This window comes from Myotis yumanensis, unplaced genomic scaffold (genome assembly GCF_028538775.1).
Source record: "Myotis yumanensis isolate MYYU_CA2020_CCGP unplaced genomic scaffold, mMyoYum1.0.hap1 SCAF_11, whole genome shotgun sequence".
Classification (NCBI taxonomy): Eukaryota; Metazoa; Chordata; class Mammalia; order Chiroptera; family Vespertilionidae; genus Myotis; species Myotis yumanensis.
The window spans coordinates 72,415,963-72,436,926 of NW_027223762.1; the positions used below are offsets into that span (position 1 = coordinate 72,415,963).

The following is a 20,964-nucleotide window of genomic DNA, read 5'->3' on the forward strand; positions in this document are numbered from 1 at the left end:
TTGCTAGACATTATTCATATTCTAAACTTTATCCTCTCTGCCACTGAATTTGGGACTGTTTATCAATTCCTCTAAGAACTGAGGGACAATGAAGCCATCTGTTTAAGAGTTAAATTTATAATTAATTTTTAAAAATCACATCTAAAAGGGAAAGAGGAATGCAAAGAGTAATTTAAGAAAGCACAAATAGTAATAAATCCAGCACAAACCTTTGCTTTTCCAAAATACACATCAAAGTCAATGTCATCGTCAAAGTCTATTTCAAAGTCTTTCTTTGTGCTCTTCTTTCTGTTCTCTGATTTCAAGGCAGCATCTTCTGCAGAAATGAACACAGAGAGCAACACTGCTCACTTCTGGGGCCTACAGTATGTCCACATCTCACAGGACACACTGGCAGTCTTACCAACTGCACCATAAAGCACTGGGAATGGCAAATCATATGTCTGATTTTCATCCTTAATTTATAATTTTTGGTTTTGCTACCAAACACAAAAATGTATGCGAATTAATATCTCCTTTTCAAAGAGGGAATGAAAAACACACAATGCTGGCATAACCCCCTTCAGAATCCTGCCAAGGGCTGCATGGTGAGTACCTCACATGGGCCCCAGGGTCTGGTCATTCCCACCTGCAGCCATTGTTTGAAGCCACGTGGATACTAGAGGGCAGTACCAGGTCAGGAGCCCAGCTCTCCTGACTTTTCCCACTGAGGCCTCAGTCTTAACTGATCCCTCATCCCAGGCCAGGCCAATTGACTGTCCAAGTGAGAGACTGGCTTGTCTATGTGCGTCTGCAGCTGACTAAAAGGCTCAATAGAACAGCAACTGGCATTTCCCTTCCTCGGCTGACCTGCTCACTGCTGGTCACCTACACTATCTCTTTTCCTAAGAGGTACTACCTGGAAGTACATACGTTTGTGTCGGGGTTTGAAACGCCAATGCTCCGGTCCAGCCCACATCGACATGGTGCGGGGACTGAAATAGGAATATTCTCCCGGTCTCATGGATAGAAGGGGGCACATGGTCCTAATGTCTCCATCCCCAAGGGGAATCATTTCTTCCCTGTAACACACATCAAATAATGTTTTTACATATACAATCATGTCCATGTTGACATAGACAACCGTGTACTTACATGTAAAGCAGCATGTGATGCAGTTGAAAGCTCTACCTACCCACTTTCCCACAAATGAGCAACATTTCTAAGTCCAATATAATTACTGCACATCAACAACCCTTAGTTTTTACTTCATCAAAGTATTTTGCTTCTCTTAATTTTATAACAACATGATCAAATCTACACAAGTACTTTGGACATTCCAAAGTGCTTCACAAGCTGGTAGTCGCTCATCCTCTCCTCATCATCCTTCCATAAAGGAGGGCTCCAATAACCATTGTCGTTCCTACTAAAAGTGAAGATGTTATTGTAATTTATGTCCTGCAAATGCTGGGGGGGTCCCCTTTATAATCTAAGTCTCAGACCATCTAGCTTCATTCTTTGCTGTGTGTGAAGTGTCTAACTGGCCAGTCCAGCATGGCAGCTTGGGTTTGATTGTTCACCCTTTCTGTGAATTACTAGCCTGTGTGAGGTAGCTTTCTCCGAAGGGTCTCTGACATCAGCAAGTGTGTGAGTAGTGCTTTACTGCCCGCTACAAGGAAGGTTAACAAGGAAACTTCGGAAGGCTTTTTACCTGTCGTGAGCGATAGGTATAAACCCTTTATATCAAGCATTATGAAATAAGCTAAAAATGTTTTAAAAGGGGACTTTGCCTTTATCTACAGAATCTTTTTTTAAAACCCAGGAAACTGTATTTATATATATATATATATATATATATGTATTTTTTAAAAATATATTTTATTGATTTTTTTACAGAGGGAGGGAGAGAGATAGTTAGAAACATCGATGAGAGAGAAATACCTATCAGCCGCTTCCTGCACACACCCCCACCGGGGATGTGCCCGCAACCAAGGTACGTGCCCTTGACTGGAATCGAACCAGGGACCCTTCAGTCCGCAGGCTGACGCTCTATCCACTGAGCCAAACTGGTTAGGGCTGTATTTATATATTTATTGTGTAATTAAATATTAATTTTAAAGAATAAAATGTACTAAAAAATGCACACTTCTAGCCTGCGAAATGCCTGGCCTATGTTATTAAGTAACTGTATGCACTGTGAACTCCAGACGGAGAAAGATGGCTCCAGCAGCATCCCCACGCAATTCTCATGACTATTCTTCTGATAAAGCTTAGGCAGTCATGCTGGGAATCATTAGGAACTGAAAGGCAAAGCTATAAAGTATGAGCCTGGCCCAGCCGGCGTGGCTGTCATTGAGCATCGACCTATGAACCAGGAGGTCACAGTTCAATTCCCGGTCAGGGCACATGCCTGGATTACGGGCTCGATCCCCAGTGGGGGCATGCAGAAGGCAGCTGATCAATGATTCTGTCATCATTGATGTTTCTCTCTCTCTCTCTCTCTCTCTCTCTCTCTCTCTCTCTCTCTATATATATATATATATATATCTTTCCCCCTCTCCCTTCCTCTATGAAGTTAATAAAAATATATTTTTTTAAAAAGTGAGTCTGTGGGCCAGGGCTGAACTGAGGACCTGGAGGCTTGAACTCTAGTCATTTAACAATTCTTACAGTGCTGTGTGGAGGCAGCCAACTGATCCCCACTCAACAGCTAACCTAACCACAGTCATTTTCAAAGCTTGCCCCTCCATCGAACATCTCTAACCCCCTAGAGCCGTGGTCGGCAAACTGCGGCTCGCGAGCCACATGTGGCTCTTTGGCCCCTTGAATGTGGCTCTTCCTAAGCCTTAGGGGTACCCTAATTAAGTTAATAACAGTGTACCTATCTATATAGTTTAAGTTCAAAAAATTTGGCTCTTGAAATTTCAATCGTTACAATGTTGATATTTGGCTCTGTTAACTAATGAGTTTGCCGACCACTGTCCTAGAGGAATTCTATTTCTTCTATACCGTCCCCCCCAACCTTCAGCTTAGCACCAGTTAAGTCACTAATATCTTTGGGTTAAAGGTCTCCTCCCATCTGGCTCTTAGCACACACCTCACTCTTGCAGGCATTGGGCAGGCTGTGGTTTGGGCCTGGACCTCGGACAGCGAGCACCTCACAAAGTTATGCCTGCACCACAGAGAGACCAGGAAGAGGGAACACACAGACCTGCTCCTAAACACCAAGCACTTTCTCAGCCGTGTCCTTGTTAACATACACACACCACCTTCTACCCTGTGCAGAGCTGACAGCGATGCCACCTAGGTACAGGTAACGTGGGCAGGCTATACACATGGGGATTTAATCCAGCATCGTCCCTACCCCACCCTGAAGACCTTTCAGTATGGTGCAGAGTTCTTAGACCTGGTGCACAGGATGGTCACCCAGGGAGGTCTGGGAAAATGGCAACACATGGCTGGCCTCACAGACTTCCAGCTAAGTGCTCTGAGTGGAGGCTGTCATTCATAGCTTCCTAAAAAAATAAAGAGGTGATGCCTATTACCCCACACCTCACAGCTTCCATGGCAGGGTCAGGTCCAATTCAGTTCATTTACTGAGCTCCCAAAAGAGGCCAGCACCATGTGAGGGTATGGGACTCCAAGATGGACAAAACCCTAACTAGAACCTAAGCTCCCACCCCACCCCTACTGCATTCACTAGGATGGAGTCTAAGAGTTTGCTCTCTCTGGAGCTAGAGAGAAATGGAGATACTTGTTCAAACCAAGTATCTATGCTCCTAACAAAATAACCAAATGAAAGTGACTCTGCTATCATCAGTTCCTCAGATGCCACCTCAGTGTTCAGGAAGAGTGACAGCTCTTCTCCGACATTTGAAAATCTCCCACTAAGCTGCCTGCCATTTCTTACTTCTTAGAAGACAAGATGGGAGCAGGGATCAAATCACAGGTCAACAGCACAAATCAGGCAAGGAGGGTGTTAAAGGGCCAGATGCTGTGTCTCAAGGTACCAAATGCTCAGCCCCTTGATGTCCACTCCAACTTGAAGACATTAATCAGTAGAATCATTTCCCACATGGGCAGACAAAATGAGCTCAAGAAAGCAGTCTCTTACCCTGGAAATATTAAAGCAATGCTCTTGAAGGGATTCTTGCCTCCGTGGGAAATTATACTGGATGACTTCTAAGGCTTTACACATACTCAACCACCTCGGTTGTCCCCAATCCAGGGTTGCAAAGCTGCTCTTAGAGGCACAGGAGATATCAGAGGGCCTGCTCTACACATAGACCCATTCAAGACCTTTAGGGGCCCTCAGCACTATAGGATTTTATGAAATCCTGCTTCCAAATTATATTCAAAGTTTAAATAATACTAATCTGTTAAGTACATATAATAAAGGCCAAGAAAGTTCTGATTTTCTTAGATGGTTACTAAATAAATGACTACAGACCAATTTTACTACTTTTTCCCGCCCCGTATGCTCAATGATATCTGCCTATTGAGTTTTCTCTGCTCTGCTTGTCCCTGGTAACCCAACACTGCCCAGCCCCACTTTGTCTGATCCTTCAGGCAGGGACCACATTTTCTCTGTAAGCAACACATCAGCCTGCTTCCGTCTATAAACAATAGGGAGCAATTTAGCCAAAAGCTGGACCAGCTGCAGTGTGCAGAAAGGGGGCACCCTCCATGCTACCAAATGCAAGTGCTACCAATAGCCACCACTGAAGTAGCTACTATATTCCAGCTACTTTCCCCTAGCACTTTACCTATTTTAGTTCTATCCTTACAAACTCCTGCGATGTCAGGTTTGTTGTTTTTTTAAATCCTCACCTGAGGATATGTTTACTGATTTTAGAGAGAGTAAAGGACAGAGAGAGAAACAGCGATCAGTTGCCTGCTCTGACTAGGGATCAAACCCGCAACCCAGGTATGTGCCGTGACTGGGAATGGAACCTGTAACCTTTTGGTGTATGGGATAATACACAACCAACTGACCCACCTGGCCAAGACTGCAATGTCAGTTTTATAACCAATAAGTAGCTGAGCTGACATTCAAAGGCAGGTATGATTCCATTGTGAGTTGGTTGGCTCCACCTGTGTGGACAACATGGCCCAGCAGCCCAGCTATCTACAGAGATGGAACTAGACTGCCCCAGCAGGAAATCTGGGGAAACTCCCATGGGAACATTCTCCACGGCCCTGAGAGCCTTACTGGCAGCTTTGACTATGGCAGGGGTCCCTCCAGCTCCTGAACTCTGCATGATCCCCAGAGGCGGTATGGTCCGGTTCGTCGTTGGCATCAAAGTCATCCTCCAGAGGCCCATCAGGGACGTCCTCGCCATCACTGTCCTCTATCTCAGCGTTGATGTCAAATACCTGATCATTCTTCTTGAACTTGTCTACCAGGGCTGATACAGACTGGAGGAACAGAGAGAGAGTTCTCATTCTGGTGACCACGGTCACTGCTGGAGGAATGGCCTCGCGGGATATGCCTCCCCCCTCCCCAGAGCCAATGTTCTCATAACAGAAAAGCGTGGAGGAAGTTTATATTGTGCAGTACAGAATGGAGCTGTACTGTCTTTGGTAAAATGTGAAACAGGACTCCACATCATTAGCTACATGTTTAGAGAAAAGAGTTGCCCATGGAGACCATTTGTTTTGGAAGTTGTAGTAAGTAGGCTAAAGGGGCCAGGCTAAAAATACACAGAGGAAAGCTTTACACGTGACAATTTCTCAGGAAACTCTGTGCCAAGGGACTCAATCTCAAAGAGCAGGAAATTCCTCGAGCTTGACAGCAGCCCAAGACACCAATGGCCACGGCATAACCATGTTCAAGAGTAAATCTGATAGAAATGTGCACCCAGGAGTGGCAGGGCTGCCTCATGCAAAGGGAGCACAAACCTGGTCCCAGAATTCACCCACCTGTCCACTGGTCTGGCTGGATGTCACAACCCCACTCCTAGCTCCCCCTGATGTTCCCAGGTTTTAGTCCCTACGAAAGTGCCAAAGGAAATGTTTTCTCTACTTGTGGCTAAATAAAAACGATGCCACAGTTTCCTATTGGGCAGAACTAATCTCAGACTGTCTCATTGAAACCACAAGGTGCTGGAGAAATGCCCAAGGCCCTGAAAAGTCTAAAGGTCCACACCTCATTATGTGTCTCGCTGTCCCATTTTGTGAACTGGAAGCCGGCCAGGGAAGGGCAGATCTGGCGGTCCTCCGTACACTGCTCCAGGAGTGCTGGCGAGGACAGGGAGAGCACAGAAGGTTAGAGGTGAGCAGAGCCCGCTCCCCACTCCCTGAAGGATCAGAGCAGCAGGATATCGAGGGAGGCACAGTCACCTCGGGTCCCCGAGCAGAGAGAATGGCTGCTCTCTGGGAGGGGCAGATACAGAGGCACCCCCACTGAAGGCAGGCTGCTCACAAGCATTCCAATGATTAGTAAAACCCTTGAGCAGAAACCTGAAGCACATACAGGTGACTATGAAACAGATCCCATGCCTTTCACTATAGTTGGGAAATGAAAACCCCTCTCCTAGAGCGTGCACAGTGCACAACCCCCGATCATGTCAATTCAGTCCCAAACTAGATCACCTGCCTCCCAGGATTAGAGCACCGGCTGAGCACATAAACTTGGAAAACAGACTGTTAGTACAAAATTGTTCTACTTAACAAATCTGAGAGAAGACTAAAAGAAGAGAAAGTACTGTGGGGGCCTGGAGGGAGAGGACGGGATGGGGGTTAAAATCCTTGCCAAGCCAGCATAAGAGGCTGACAACAGGGCAGGTCTGTTCTCCGACCACCACAGAGCCATCTGTGAGCAGTTCCCAATGCCCCCTTCTTCGCAGGTTCCTCCCGCCCCCAATTGGTAACAAATAAGAACTCTGGCTCGACAAGTCTCTCAAAGCCCGTTTCCTAAGCCCAAACTCTGACACTCCAGGTTAGCTGTTGGCTCCAATATGTGACTTGAGAACTGACTGCTATGGGGCACCTGAGGCACTGGCACACACAGGCCGAGAACAGGAGAGCACTAGCTACTACTGTTTCAGACTCCATGCTTCAGAAAGTAGGAACAGTTCCACCCAACAGGGTGCCCAATTTGGCACCCCAGAAGAATCTTCTGGAGAGCACCATCGCTTTCTACCCCCCAGGGTTATAAGAATCATCTCTAATGACTGACAGCTTGGTGAAAGGCATTGTGTGGACTTACCTTTTAAATCTGTCATTTCTACCCAATCTAAATCTGGCATCTCAGGGGGCCCTGCACTGGAGAGGGTCTGGACATCCGAAGGGAAAAGCAGCTCACTTCTGTAGTCGTGGCAGTGGAGGGTGGAGAGGAACACCCCTGCTGTGCTACACTCATCAAACGAGGCTGCAGTCTTCTGAAACAGGGGATCAATCTGAGCACAAACACAGGGAAGCCAAGGTTATGGAAAGGAGCCAAAGAAAATATCAAATCCATTCACTGGGCCTGCTCATCACGGCTGCACACACTGGACTGACATGTCTCTGCACATAATCAAAAGTGGATGGGGCCCTAGACGGTTTGGTTCAGTGGATGAAGTGTTGGCCTGAGGACTGAAGGGTCCCGGGTTCAATTCTGGTCAGGGGCACACACCTCAGGTGCAGGCTCCAGGGCATGTGCAGGAGGCAACCAATCGATGTTTCTCTCACATCAATGTTTCTCTCCGTCTTTCCCTCTCTCTTCCACTCTCTCTAAAAATCAATGGAAAAATACCCTCAGGTGAGGATTTTAAAAAAATTTGTTGAAAAAAGATATATAATAAAATAATTTAACAACAAAAAGTGGATGGGGCTTTCTAACTGATCAGGCAAAGGCCCATCCCAACCGATACCAGTTCAAAAGAAAGGCTGTATATAGTCAGATAAATAAATAGATGCCAGTCAAGTACAAAGCACATGATCACAAGCTTTAACACGTCAACAAATACATTTGTTAAAACCTGAACAGAAACCTGTTGGTCTCTTTCCCTAAGTCACCATTTTTAATGCTTTTTTAAAATATATTTTTATTGATTTCAGAGAGGAACGGAGAGATAGAGAGAGATAGAAACATCAATAATGAGAGAGAATCATTGATCGGCTGTCTCCTGCACGGCCCACTGGGGATGGAGCCTGCAACCTGGGCATGTGCCATGACCAAGAATCGTTACCTCCTCGTTCATAGATCAGCGCTCAACCACTAAGCTACAATGATGGCCAGGCTCCATTCCCTTAATTCTAAGTGCCTCTCTATGACAACCACCTCCCACCTGTATAGCCTACAGGTGATGTCTCCAACAAGTCTGATCCCACCAGGCCCCCCTACAACTACTGATCAAATTACTTTATGCTCACTACCTACCTTCCCAGGTAAAATTCCATAAGCAATGACTGTGACCAATCCCCTGCACATGCTCTTAACTCCAGCCTCTTTCTGTCACATTCACTCAGCTAAACACAATCCTTTGCTAAGTACAATTTTCTGCTATTTCATGCTTGCACCCACACAGCTAATCATGATGAAGAAACAAAGCATTCTGACTGACCTCACTTCAAATCCATCAAATGGACCCCAAGTACTGTCTGGCAAGCAAACTCTATTTCCCTAGTCCATTTTCTTACCACCACCCCCAGATGACTCTTTCCTTCCTACCTTTTTCTCTCCTCAAATCTCTTAACACTTTCTTCCTCCACACTCTCTGTCAGTTGATGATCTGGCTTCCTATTCCAATTGGGGTTGGGGGAGGAGACGGACACTCAACCAGAAGAGAATGTCCCATCTCCCATCACTGTGGGGCTCCTCGGCCCAGGCCCATCAATGCTGTCCACCCCCTTCCCTTCTCACACATTCAAGGATGCCCTGCTAGCATTTCTCTGTTCTTTTCTGCATTGTCAGTAATTCCTTCTCCACTAGATTGTTGCCATCAACAAACAAACATGCTGTTAATTCTCCCATTAAAAAAAAAATACAAAACTTCCAGATCTTACTTTCCCCTCCATTTGCCTATCCATTACTCTTTAAAACAACAGCCTATATCTGTTTCTTCCTATTTGTTTCCCCCCATTTATTATGAAAAATTTCAGCCTACAAGAATGCTGAAAAAGTAATATGAACTTCCACTTAACTTTTACCTAGATTCCCCAATGGGTAACATTTTGCATATTGCCTTTCTCTTCCCGCCTCCCCGCCCACAACAGAACTTTTTTGAAAGTAGAGATCATGACACTCTACTTCTCTGCCAGTTATTAAGCTACTACTGCCTCTCAACTCCAAAACCACCTTCTATTCTCTCTGATGCTGGGTCTGTGGCCACATTCTGGCTTTGCCAGCAGCTTGCTGTTGGGATCCACCAATAGGGGGCACTAGAGAGAGAGAGAGAGAGAGAGAGAGAGAGAGAGTGCAGGGCTACCGGGAGAAGGGACTTCCTTCATTATGCAGGCCTCCTATTTCTGTCACCCAGCTGTGCTTCTTCATTCCAGATGTGAGAGGTCCTACCTGTAACAGTAGCTGCATTCAATCTACTTTTTCTCACCCACAGAACCAGCCTCACTGTGTGCCTCAGAGATACCAGCACCAACCAGCATGCCCTTTGGATCCTTGGCCCACGAGCCCTTCTTCCAAATTCAGGGCCACCAGCACAGCCAAGAAGCATCCCTTTCTTGGAGGCTTGAGCTTCAGTTCCACAGGGCCCCCTCCAAGCTCACCAGAAGCTTCAGGTTGCCAGATTTAACGTGGCTCATCATTCCCACCTCCCTGAAACTCCCATGCTCCCTCATTAGGATACCACACTCTCCTGGCTTTCCTCCTACCTACTGGATGTTTTCCCTTCAGATTACTGAACTCTTAAAATTGGGGCATCCCAGGGCTCAGTCCTTCTTTCACATGCACACATCCCCTTGGTGATCAAGTCCAGACTCGTGACCTTAATTACCATTTATGAATGTCATGGAGATAACAAAGAAGTAATCTAGTCCACTGTTGGTGGGAAAGTAAGTTGGTACAAACTTTTTTTGAGGGCAGTGGAAATTCCCTCTCAGAATTTTCTTATACATATACTCCCAGAAGAGTGCAAAGATGATACGTACAAAAATGTTCATAGAAGTATTGTTTTTTAATAGCAAAATTTTAAAAAAACTCTGGCAACACTTGTTTGCTTCAAATTAACTGTGATAATTATAAATGAAGCTCCAACACCATTCCTGTAAGCAGAAGATTCCTTAAGTTTGCCAAATTGTATTGGCTACTTAGAGCAAGAACTCTGGAGAAGACCACTTAACTTCCCATCCAAGCTTACAGACTAGCTGTGCCATCTTGGGCAAGTTACTTAACAGCCCTGCACCTCAATCACCTCTTCATAAAATGTAGCAAGGATGTTAGAAGGATTAAATGAGTTAATGCTAGTCACAAGCTCAAGGCAGCACAATGTGCCTAGCAAGTACAGAATGAATGTTCACTAATGCCAGCATTGCTGCATGTACTAAGAAAGAAATGTTTTAATCAGATTTCTCAGTAATTTGCCATCTTTTTCTACTCAGTCATTCTGAAACACTGAGGGAAAGCAGGGACTTGCCCATCAGTCTTACTGAAAGGCTAAAGGAGGACACTGAAAAGACCAGTTGAATATTTTACCCCCTTGAGACCTAAACAAGCACAAACCAGCAAGGCAGGCTCAGCACCCACGCCTCAAATGAGTCAGAGACCACACCGTGCACACGGCTCCTCACCTCACACTTCCGATCCGCCTCGGAGACATTGAGGTTGTTTATATTCTGCTCGATGGTTTTGTGCGAGTGCTTCTTCTTGGGCTTTGGAGCCTTTTTAGTAGTTCCTGTTTCAGTCACACTTCCATCTAAAGAAGGAATAAGACGTGTACTGCAAGGACTGCTTTGGAGGGTGCAACTGAACTTCAAGTTCCTCAAAACTCTAAAGAGTGACTGTGACAAACACATGCCATTCTCTCACAGCAACAGGTACATCTGATCTGCAGCTGAAGGAGAAACCAAACTACTCAATTAAGTTTCTAAGACAAGCCAATTTCCAATTCTCACAGACATATCGGAAAATGTCCGTGTCTTCACAAGATGAGATAACTGTGAAGATGGCGGCATAGGTAAACACCGGCTATGCCGCCCGCCGTAAACGACCACTTCAAAAATACAACTAAAAGACCGAACGGACATCAACCAGAACCACAGGAAGGCTGGCTGAGGAGAGACTCTTCAACTAGAAGGAAAAACAACAGCAATACGAGGCTCAGAGGAGGCGCAGTGTGGAAAATTTAAAGGTACGGTGGTGCGGCGGTGTGCGCGCAAAGCGGGCTGGTGGCTGAGGGTGCGGTTGTCGTTTTCAATCAGGAGTGAGTCTCAGACTCTGGGCTACAGATCCGGGCGAGTCTCTAGGGACCCAGACTCAAACGGGAGAAGCGGGACTGTCTGGCTACGGTCCCTCCGAGGTTTGCAGCAGTTGCGGGGACAGAGAGGCGGAGCCCCTGGGGACGGAATGAGAGCAGCCATAGCTGCTCCCTCCCCCCGCCCTGTTGATCCCGCCCCGCCCAAGCCCTGCGCAGAGCCATTTGCCGGATCGCCTCAGGCAAAGGCTGGATTAGCGCCTCCCCAGAGGACTGAAGTTTTCCACACAGCTGATTCCTACAGCCAGTCGGCCTGGTGGTCAAATCCCTCTAGTGTTAACTACAACAATTAAGGCTTGGCTAGAACAAGACTGCGCACAAGACCACAAGGGGGTGCACCAAGAAAGCATAAAAGATGCGGAGACAAAAAAACATGACAGAAATGGAGGATATGGAGCTAAAAATCGCAATTTTGAGGGCTTGCTATAAACTTGAGCAGAGCCTCACGAAAACTAATGAGACCCTCAATGCTATGATAAAGAAATTAGAAAGTAAGCATACACGGACTGAAATAAAGAATATTATACCCAATAGCAGACCAGAGGAGCACAAGAATCAAACCAAAGATTTAACAAAAAACACCCAACTGGAAAAGCAAAATGAAAAAAGAATCCGAAAGTGTGAAGATAGTGTAAGGAGCCTCTGGGACAGCTTCAAGCGCACTAATATCAGAATTATAGGGGTGCCAGAAGATGAGAGACAGCAAGATATTGAAAACCTATTTCAAGAAATAATGGCAGAAAACTTCCCCCACCTGGTGAAAGAAATGGACTTACAGGTCCAAGAAGCGCAGAGAACCCCAAACAAAAGGAATCCAAAGAGGACCACACCAAGACACATCATCATTAAAATGCCAAGAGCAAAAGACAAAGAGAGAATCTTAAAAGCAGCAAGAGAAAGAGACTCAATTACCTACAAGGGAATACCCATACGACTGTCAGCTGATTTCTCAACAGAAACTTTGCAGGCCAGAAGGGAATGGCAAGAAATATTCAAAGTGCTGAATACCAAGAACCTACAACCAAGATTACTTTATCCAGCAAAGCTATCATTCAGAATTGAAGGTCAGATAAAGAGCTTCACAGACAAGGAAAAGCTAAAGGAGTTCATCACCACTAAACCAGTATTACAGGAAATACTGAAAGGTATCCTTTAAGAAGAGGAAGAAGAAAAAGGTAAAGATACAAATTGTGAACAACAAACATGCATCTATCAACAAGTGAATCTAAGAATCAAGTGAATAAATAATCTGATGTACAGAATGAACTGGTGATTATAATGAATCAGGGACATAGAAAGGGAATGGACTGACTATTCTTTGGGGGGAAAGGGGAATGGGAGATGCGGGAAGAGACTGGACAAAAATTGTGCACCTATGGACGAGGACAGTGGGTGGGGAGTGAGGGCGGAGGGTGGGGCGGGAACTGGAAGGAGGGGAGTTATGGGGGGGGGGAGAGGAACAAATGTAATCTGAACAATAAAAATTTAATTTAAAAAAAAAAGATGAGATAACTGATTTCTTGTGACTTCATTCCAGTATATTACTCACATAACAATCTGCCACACCCTTTAAGAAGCCCTTACCTTAAATCCAGACCCCCACACACGTACCTGCATCATGGCTCTCTGCCTCTTCCGGAGATGGTGCATCTTTGCCCAGCCCCCCAAGGACTCTGTACACGTCAGCGTGGACAGCATCCACACGCACAGCATAGATCTTGGTGCTGGCATCCAGAGTGCCTGCAGCCACCTAATCAGACAAGCAGAGTTGTACTCGTGGGGATACATAAAAAGGGTGTGCTGAACAGGCAAAACACAGCAAGCTTCATAAAATATTTACTTGTCCTTATGAAAAAAAGTGACAAAGATTTCTAAGACTGACAGGGATTAGACAACATAACAGAAAGATAGCTTTCCTACATTTCGTCAGTTTAGGAAAAGAAGGTAAAGTAGTTAATAATATGTCTTAAACAAGGGAAAATCTCATGTGTTTGTAGAATTTAATGATTGTACTATACTAAGTATCAGAAATACTCATCATTAATTCAGATGCAAGAGAAGGTAGATATCTTTCTTACTTTAAAGTTGGTCAGTTCGGTGTCTTTCTGTTTAAGAATTTCTGACATAAAATCAATCAAGTGCAAGCCAAAAGCATTCTTGGTAGTGATTTTCTAGAAAGAGAAAATTGCAGAAAAATTTGTTATTTATAGCAGAGGTTCACATAAATGATGCTACCCTAAGAGGTGGCTAAGTTTTTAAACAGGGATATCCCACATCTCACCACAGATATCAATTGACACAAACACTTGGGACACAGCTAATACATATGTGTCCCTCCTCATTCTCAAGTCCTAGAGAGTCACAGCACATGACTCCCGAGTGCTCATTGTGTGCAGGACCTGTTCTAAATACTGCACACAAAGGGACCCCATGAGCAGGCACTATTCTCATTCTCATTTTACAGAGAACCCTGCAGCAAAATGGTTGAGTGACTTGCCAAGGCCACACAGCTTATAAGTGGCAGAGACAGGATTCCAATTCAAGTGAGCTCTAAAACTCACAATTAGCTCCACAACTCTACTATCTGCTCCAGAGCTCACACTGTTATCCCCTAAGCCATGCTGATATACTACAGGTGACAGGCAACCTGTCAGAAGGTGCACCAAAGGTATATAAGAAACAGTAAAACGATATGAAAGCACCAACACTAAGAAGAGTCGCTGGAGAATAGAAATAGTTATTATGGATCATGCATCCTCTATAGAATCAAGGCTAGATTTCCCCGGTGCTCAAGCTGCAGAAGTTTCGCTGATAAACCCCAGCAGATACTCACGTTTTCAGTGGATAGTTTGATACAGGTGGAATAATGCTCTGTAATCTGTGTGTTTGTAAACTTTGGAATTGTAGCTGAAAAGTCAATATTCCTAAATGAAAAACAAAAATAAAAAACTCTGGTGAGGATCATGATGCTGTAACTTTTCAAAATCAAGACCCAGAATGCAGGAGGTAGTGTGGAGATGCCAGGCCCACGCACCCATGTCAGGGTGGTGGGCCACCCCAGGAGGCAGCCCAGAACACACTCACCGACTGGAGGGAGAGGCCAGCAGACGGGGAGAATCTATGCTGAACTGTAGCTCAAAGGCCCGGGAGCGCCTCCGCTGCAGACGCTCCTTTTCATCGTCATTCTGAGGGAAGTCTTCAAGAACTGGAGTGCCAGGAGTGTTGAGGGGGGCCTTCTTAGGTGGGGGCATTGAGAACCCACGTTTTGACGGTGAGGCATTGAGGGAGTGTCCACGGGTCTCTGAAGAACAGTGATTCATTGTGATTCACAGTGATGGAACAAAACACTTGCTCAAGAACCTTCAACAGAATGTTTCCTAGGTCTAAAGGGGGCTTGGGGCCCATCACAAGGTGGAAGTTCACTGCACACTGCCCGTGAAGATCGCTGCCAACTCTAAGAGTCTATGGCTAGAACCTCTATAGTTTAGATTTCTTGGGGGATGAGGAGTTTCTAATGCTTCCTTCCCTATGGGACAAATATCCACTATGTGAACCTACAGCACTAATAGGGATATAAAGGTAGGTTAAGAGAAAGTTGCTGCCTCTGATAAGCTCACAAACTAACAGAACAACAGACACATATAAGCATACTCCTAAGCGAGAGAAACAGATGCCGAGATAAGGGTGAGATATGGGCTATGAAGTCAGATATCAGCCAGTTTCTAATCCCAATAGGACACAGAGAATAAAAAACACAAATGTGTAAAATAAATATAACATGCCAAAGAATTACCATAGATTGCTCACTAACTGCAAAGGGAAAGATGGTTCTAACAACAAAAGATCTAGCAGTCACCATATTAACTAAACAATCAATGTAGCCTCTCTAAAAATGAGACAGCGTGACTGTCTCATCTCCTGATGGAACAAAATATGAAACTCACAAACCCATAAAATATTTTTGCCAAAGATGGGGAACCTAAATCTAACTAAGATTTTAGATTTAACTTCCATTTTATAAGAAATATAGGAGCAGAGGAGCAAGTTACTAATAAATGATATCACAAGGAAACATTCAGACAAATCCAGAATGTGGGACAGTTTACAAGACAACCAACTTAGTCTCTTAAAGAAGTAAGTCAGTGTTGCCGAAACCGGTTTGGCTCAGTGGATAGAGCATCGGCCTGCGGACTGAAAGGTCCCAGGTTTGATTCCGGTCAAGGGCATGTACCTGGGTTGCGGGCACATCCCCAGTGGGAGATGTGCAGGAGGCAGCTGATCGATGTTTCTCTCTCATCGATGTTTCTAACTCTCTATCTCTCTCCCTTCCTCTCTGTAAAAAATCAATAAAATATATTAAAAAAAAAAAAAAGAAGTCAGTGTCAAAAAAAAAAAAATGCAGATGGGGGGGATTCTTCTCAATCAAAAGAAACCAAAGAGGCATACAAACAAACAAAAGTCTTAACTTTCAGCCAATCCTTGGTCAAACAACAAAATCAGCTAGAAACATTTTGGGGACAAAAAGGGAAATTTGGAATACACTCTGAATTATGAGATAACATTGATTTTTAAAACTAATTTTTCTTTTCTTACTTGTGATAATGATTATTATGGTATGTAGAAGAGTATCTTTACTTTTAGGAGATGCATGAGAAACAATTTAGGGGTGATATAACATGATGTCTAGAACTTTCATCTGAATCAATCAAAAATATGTGTATGTAAGCGGGAGCTAAAATAAGTTTGGCCAATTAGCAATTGTTGGATCTAGGTCAGTGATGGCGAACCTTTTGAGTTCAGTGTGTCAGCATTTTGAAAAACCCTAACTTAACTCTGGTGCCGTGGCACATATAGAAATTTTTTGATATTTGCAACCATAGTAAAACAAAGATTTATATTTTTGATATGTATTTGGTATATTTAAATGCCATTTAACAAAGAAAAATCAATCAAAAAAATGAGTTCGCGTGTCACCTCTGACACGCGTGTCATAGGTTCGCTATCACTGATCTAGGTAGTGAGTATAAGCTGTTTATTGTCTTGGCCTTTCAATGTCCCTGTGTTTTAAACATTTTCATTCAAGAAGTCAGAAAATAGATGGCATGCTGCGTGACGAAAATTGTGTGGAGAAAAGTAAAGCCTGGAAGAAGGACGTCGGAATGGAGGTAGAAGCCTGTTAGGAGAGGCTTCACTAAGGAAGCCTCAGAATCAAGACCACAGAGATATTTGGGGGAAGCTACACCGAGGCAGAGGGAACTGCAAGCACAGAGGCTGGAACATGCCTGGCATGTCTGAGGGGCCATGTGGTTGAAGTGGAGAGAGAGAGGATGGGGTCAGACCCTCCAGGGCCTGGTAGAGCAGAGACACCAAGTCAGGATAAGGGAAGGACAGCTGGCAGGGGTGTAGAGCCTTATTCACAGGCCACTGTAAAGATTGTGGCTTTCAGGTGGAGTGAGAAAGGAAGTGATTGGACAATGGTGAGAAGAGAAATAAAGTGATCTAACTTCTGCTTTAAGAAGATCACAATGGCTGTTGTGATGAAAACTGACTGAAAAGGGAGAATTGACAAGCAGAAATATAGATCAGGGGGCAACCACCAATAACTGGGTATGATGCAATCCTCATCTCCCAGTGTAATCACAACTGTCCCTATAGAGGGAAACAGGAGGGCCCGAATCAGAGGAGCTGTGAGGACAGAAGCAAGACTGTGGAAGGGAGGAACCCCAAGCCAAGGAATGTAGGCAGCCTCCAAAAGTTGAAAAGGCACAGAAACAGATTTTCCCCTAAAGCCTCCAGAATCAATGCAACCCTGCTGACACCTTGATTTTAGACTTGAGTCCAGAACTGCAAGAGAATACATTTGTGTCATTATATACCACCTCTTTATTCCCTTTCTCACCATGTCTCTGTTCACCCCACGAGAGAAATGATGGTGGCTCAGACCAGAGAGGTGGCATGGAAGTGGTAAGAAGTAGTCAGACACTGGATATAGTCTCAAGACAGAGCCAACATGATCTCCTGATGGATTAAATGTGGGCATGAGAGAAAACAGAAGAATCAAGGATAACTCTACAGTTACCTGAACAACTGATGCAACAGAGTTGCCACGACTGAAAAAAAGAAAGGTTGTAGGAGAAGCATATTTGTGGGGAAAGAGACAAGATCAGGGCTCTGGACATGCTGGGCTTAGATGCGTACTAGTCATCCACTGGGATAGAGAGCAGATATTTAAGTCTAGAGTTTAGGGAGACGTTCTGAGCTAGATACATAGATTTGGATATCATAAGCATATATAGGGTATTAAAAGCCATAAGACTAGATGAGGACTTCAATTAAATGAGTACAAATAGAGAAGAGCAGAAGGCTGAGTCCTAGAATATTTCAAAAGTTTAAAGAGGCCGAAGCCGGTTTGGCTGAGTGGATGGAGCGTCGGCCTGCGGACTGAAGGGTCCCGGGTTCGATTCCGGTCGGGGGCATGTGCCTGGGTTGCGGGCATATCCCCAGTGGGGGATGTGCAGGAGGCGGCTGATCGATGTTTCTCTCTCATCAGATGGGGAATATGCAACTAATGAGGCAGGGAGAAAACCAGGGAAATGTGGTGTTTTACAAGTCAGGTAAAAAACATTTCAGGAGGGAAGAAGGAGTGATGACTATGTCAAATGCATCTGACAGGTCAAATTAGATAAGGACTCAAAACTGATCACTGCATTTAGCAACTTACAAGTTATTGATGATCTTGACAAGAGTAGTTTCCCTAGAGTGGCAGGGGAAAGAGAAAAAGTCAAAAGAGCAGAGATTCGAGAGTAGATGGAAGAAACTGGAAACAGCAAATGAGACAAGGTTTTCAAGGACTTATGCTGTAAAAGGAAGGAGAGAAATGGGAGGGAGGAAGTTTAAAGGCAAGTGAGGTCAAGAAAGTAATTTTAATTTAAGATGGGGGGAAAAATTCCAGGTTGGTAGAAAGAATAAAACAAAAAGATTGTATTAGTTTCCTACTGCTGCTATAACAAATTACCACAGACTTGGTGGTTTAAAATGACACAAATGTATTCTCTTGCAGTTCTAGACTCAAGTATAAAATTCAGATGTCAGCAGGGTTGCATTCATTTTGGAGGCTTTAGGAAGAATCTGTTTCTGCGCCTTTTCAGCTTCTGGAGACCACCTACATTCATTCCTTAGCTTGGGGGTCCCTTCCCTCCCATCACTCCAACCTCTTGTTTCTGTCTTCAGTATCCTTCTTGCACTAGTAAGAATCATTGTGATTACATTGGGCCCATTCAGATAGTCCAGGATAATCTTCCCATCTCAGGATCCTTAATCTACAAAGTCCTTTTACATGTAAGGTAACACATTCACAGGTTCCAGATGCGGGGGGGGGGGGGGGGGGGGGCATTATTTACAGGGAGTAAAAGTTGCTGACCAAAGTACCCAAGCAGTTAAAGAGGTTCCTCTGCTGAGAGCACATAGAACCCATCCACAGCAACAGGAGGGTGGAGAGCACAGGCACAACTGCGGACAGGGGAGCAGATTCCATGGTGGACTTTGGATGTTCTCTCTTTTTTTTTTAATCCTCACCCAAGGATATTTTTCTATTGATTTTTAGAGAGAATGGAAGGGGGAGGAGGGGCAGAGAGAGAAACATCAATGTGAGAGACACACATAGATTGGTTGCCTCCCACAGGGGCCCCAACCCCTCTGGGGATTGAGCCTGCAACGGAGGTATGTGCCCCTGACTGGAATCAAACCTGAGACCCTCTGGTCCGCAGGCTGAGCCTTTAACCACTGAGCAAAACAGTCTTGGGCTGGATCATCTCTTCTGATTGCTTGTCTTTTCTTATAAAAATAGGAAGCAAGCTAAAACCAAAAACTCCACAATTAAGTATAAGGATTGGGGAAGAGATTTCACAAGAAAAAGGAAGGAATGAAATAATCACAGTGGTCGGCAAACTGAAGCTTTCGAGCCACATGCGGCTCTTTGGCCCCCTGAGTGTGGCTCTTCCTAAGCCTTAGGAGTACCCTAATTAAGTTAATAACAATGTACCTACCTATATAGTTTAAGTTCAAAAAATTTGGCTCTCAAAAGAAATTTCAATCGTCGTACTGTTGATATTTGGCTCTGTTGACTAATGAGTTTGCTTACCACTGATCTAGGAGAGGAGTGGGTGAATCAGAAAATAAAGCATGACTGCTGAATAGCCTTGGGGTCCCCTTGGCCATCCGGTGCACTGGGCAGAGTAGCAAAGTTGGAATTAACCAGGGTTGTGACTTAGTCAAGCAAGTGTAAGAAAGCAAGAAGAGGGCAAGGGGTTGCAGGTGTATGAAAGGGAGTGATTATAGACTGACAGTGGAATGTAAGCTAAGTAAGGCAGGAACAAGGTCATGAGGGAAGTGAGGGACAGTGAAGTGAATATTGGGTCTGCTGGGCCATCAGAAGATTGTTGGAGTCGGGGAACAAGAGGGAGTGAGTTGGAAAGATAGGAGTGGTATTGAGAAATGGGGTCTTAAAATTGAGATTGTAGAGTAGTGCAGCTATTGATAAAGACGAGGTCTAGGTGTGAGTGCTGAGACCTATTATGATTGGGAGAAGCAAGATCACTGGAAGGGAGAGATGAGGAAACAGAGATCTTGGAAGAATGTTTCCAAATGTAAGAAACAGAAGGCTTGCTTTCAAACCCCCGGCTCCATCACTTACCAGCTGGAAAAATTCTAAACAAGTGCATGCCCTAAGCATTTGCTTCTTCATCCTCTAGATGAGAATAAGAATGTGTATCTCAGATGGTTCAGAATTCATGATATTAAAAAAATCCATATGTACATTATAACACATATTTTATAGGAACACATTAAAAATAATGATACATAATAAACACTGAATGGTTTGCCCATGTAAGGGGAAGGAAAATGGAGTGATTAGAAATTTAAAAAGGAAACATACAAGAACTTCACATGTTCCCTGATAGCTTCCCACAAGCTGAAGAGTGATTAACATAACTCTCAGCTGAGATCAAAACAAAAGAAAAAGAAAGTAAAAACAGGAAGGAAGGAGGTAAGAGACATTTCTAGAGACTGAATCAAGGGAGCTTGTGACTATTTAGATGTGGGCACTGCAAGGTAAGGAAGGAGCTGGACCTTGGGAGAAGAGAACAGAAATAGGAAGCACTGAAGAAGGAATTTGTCTAAGAGGGAGACTCAGGATGGGGATTAGAGGCACACTTCAGTTCTTGAACATTCTGATTCTCGCACCGCTTTTGACATCATGCATCAGGGTTACTGAGCTCAAAGAACACTTTCTGCATCCCCTTCCTCACCTCCTACTCGTGTTCAGCTCCCTCTAGTCTGGCCCCCACCCCCACCACCTTATGAAAACTATTACTGATCACCTACAACTGTCAGGTCACCAAGTCCAGCACTTTTCAGGCCTCATCACTCTTGAGATTCAGCAGCATTTGAAGCAGCTGGCAACCCCGTTTCTTGAAACACTTTGGTCCTCTGTAACTTTCTTCCTTCTATCCAGCTCCTAAATGTCGGCCTGTAGTTTCCTCTACAGGCTCTTCACCTGTTCCCACGGTTTTAC

The 20,964-nt window shown here is 44.5% G+C and overlaps 1 protein-coding gene across 3 annotated transcripts in view; it reads right to left on the reverse strand.

The window, feature by feature from the left end:
* NCAPH (non-SMC condensin I complex subunit H) overlaps positions 1-20,964 on the reverse strand; it is a 44,418-nt gene that overhangs the window by 22,498 nt on the left and 956 nt on the right. For all 3 annotated transcript variants that reach the window (XM_070428556.1, XM_070428558.1, XM_070428557.1), the window contains exons 2-11: positions 14,475-14,691; positions 14,224-14,314; positions 13,469-13,561; positions 13,002-13,140; positions 10,708-10,832; positions 7,190-7,379; positions 6,128-6,219; positions 5,192-5,397; positions 913-1,061; positions 210-316 (exon numbers count right to left, since the gene is read on the reverse strand). In XM_070428556.1, coding sequence (XP_070284657.1) covers positions 210-316; positions 913-1,061; positions 5,192-5,397; positions 6,128-6,219; positions 7,190-7,379; positions 10,708-10,832; positions 13,002-13,140; positions 13,469-13,561; positions 14,224-14,314; positions 14,475-14,691 — 1,409 coding nt within the window. The remainder of the gene's footprint in view (positions 1-209; positions 317-912; positions 1,062-5,191; positions 5,398-6,127; positions 6,220-7,189; positions 7,380-10,707; positions 10,833-13,001; positions 13,141-13,468; positions 13,562-14,223; positions 14,315-14,474; positions 14,692-20,964) is intronic.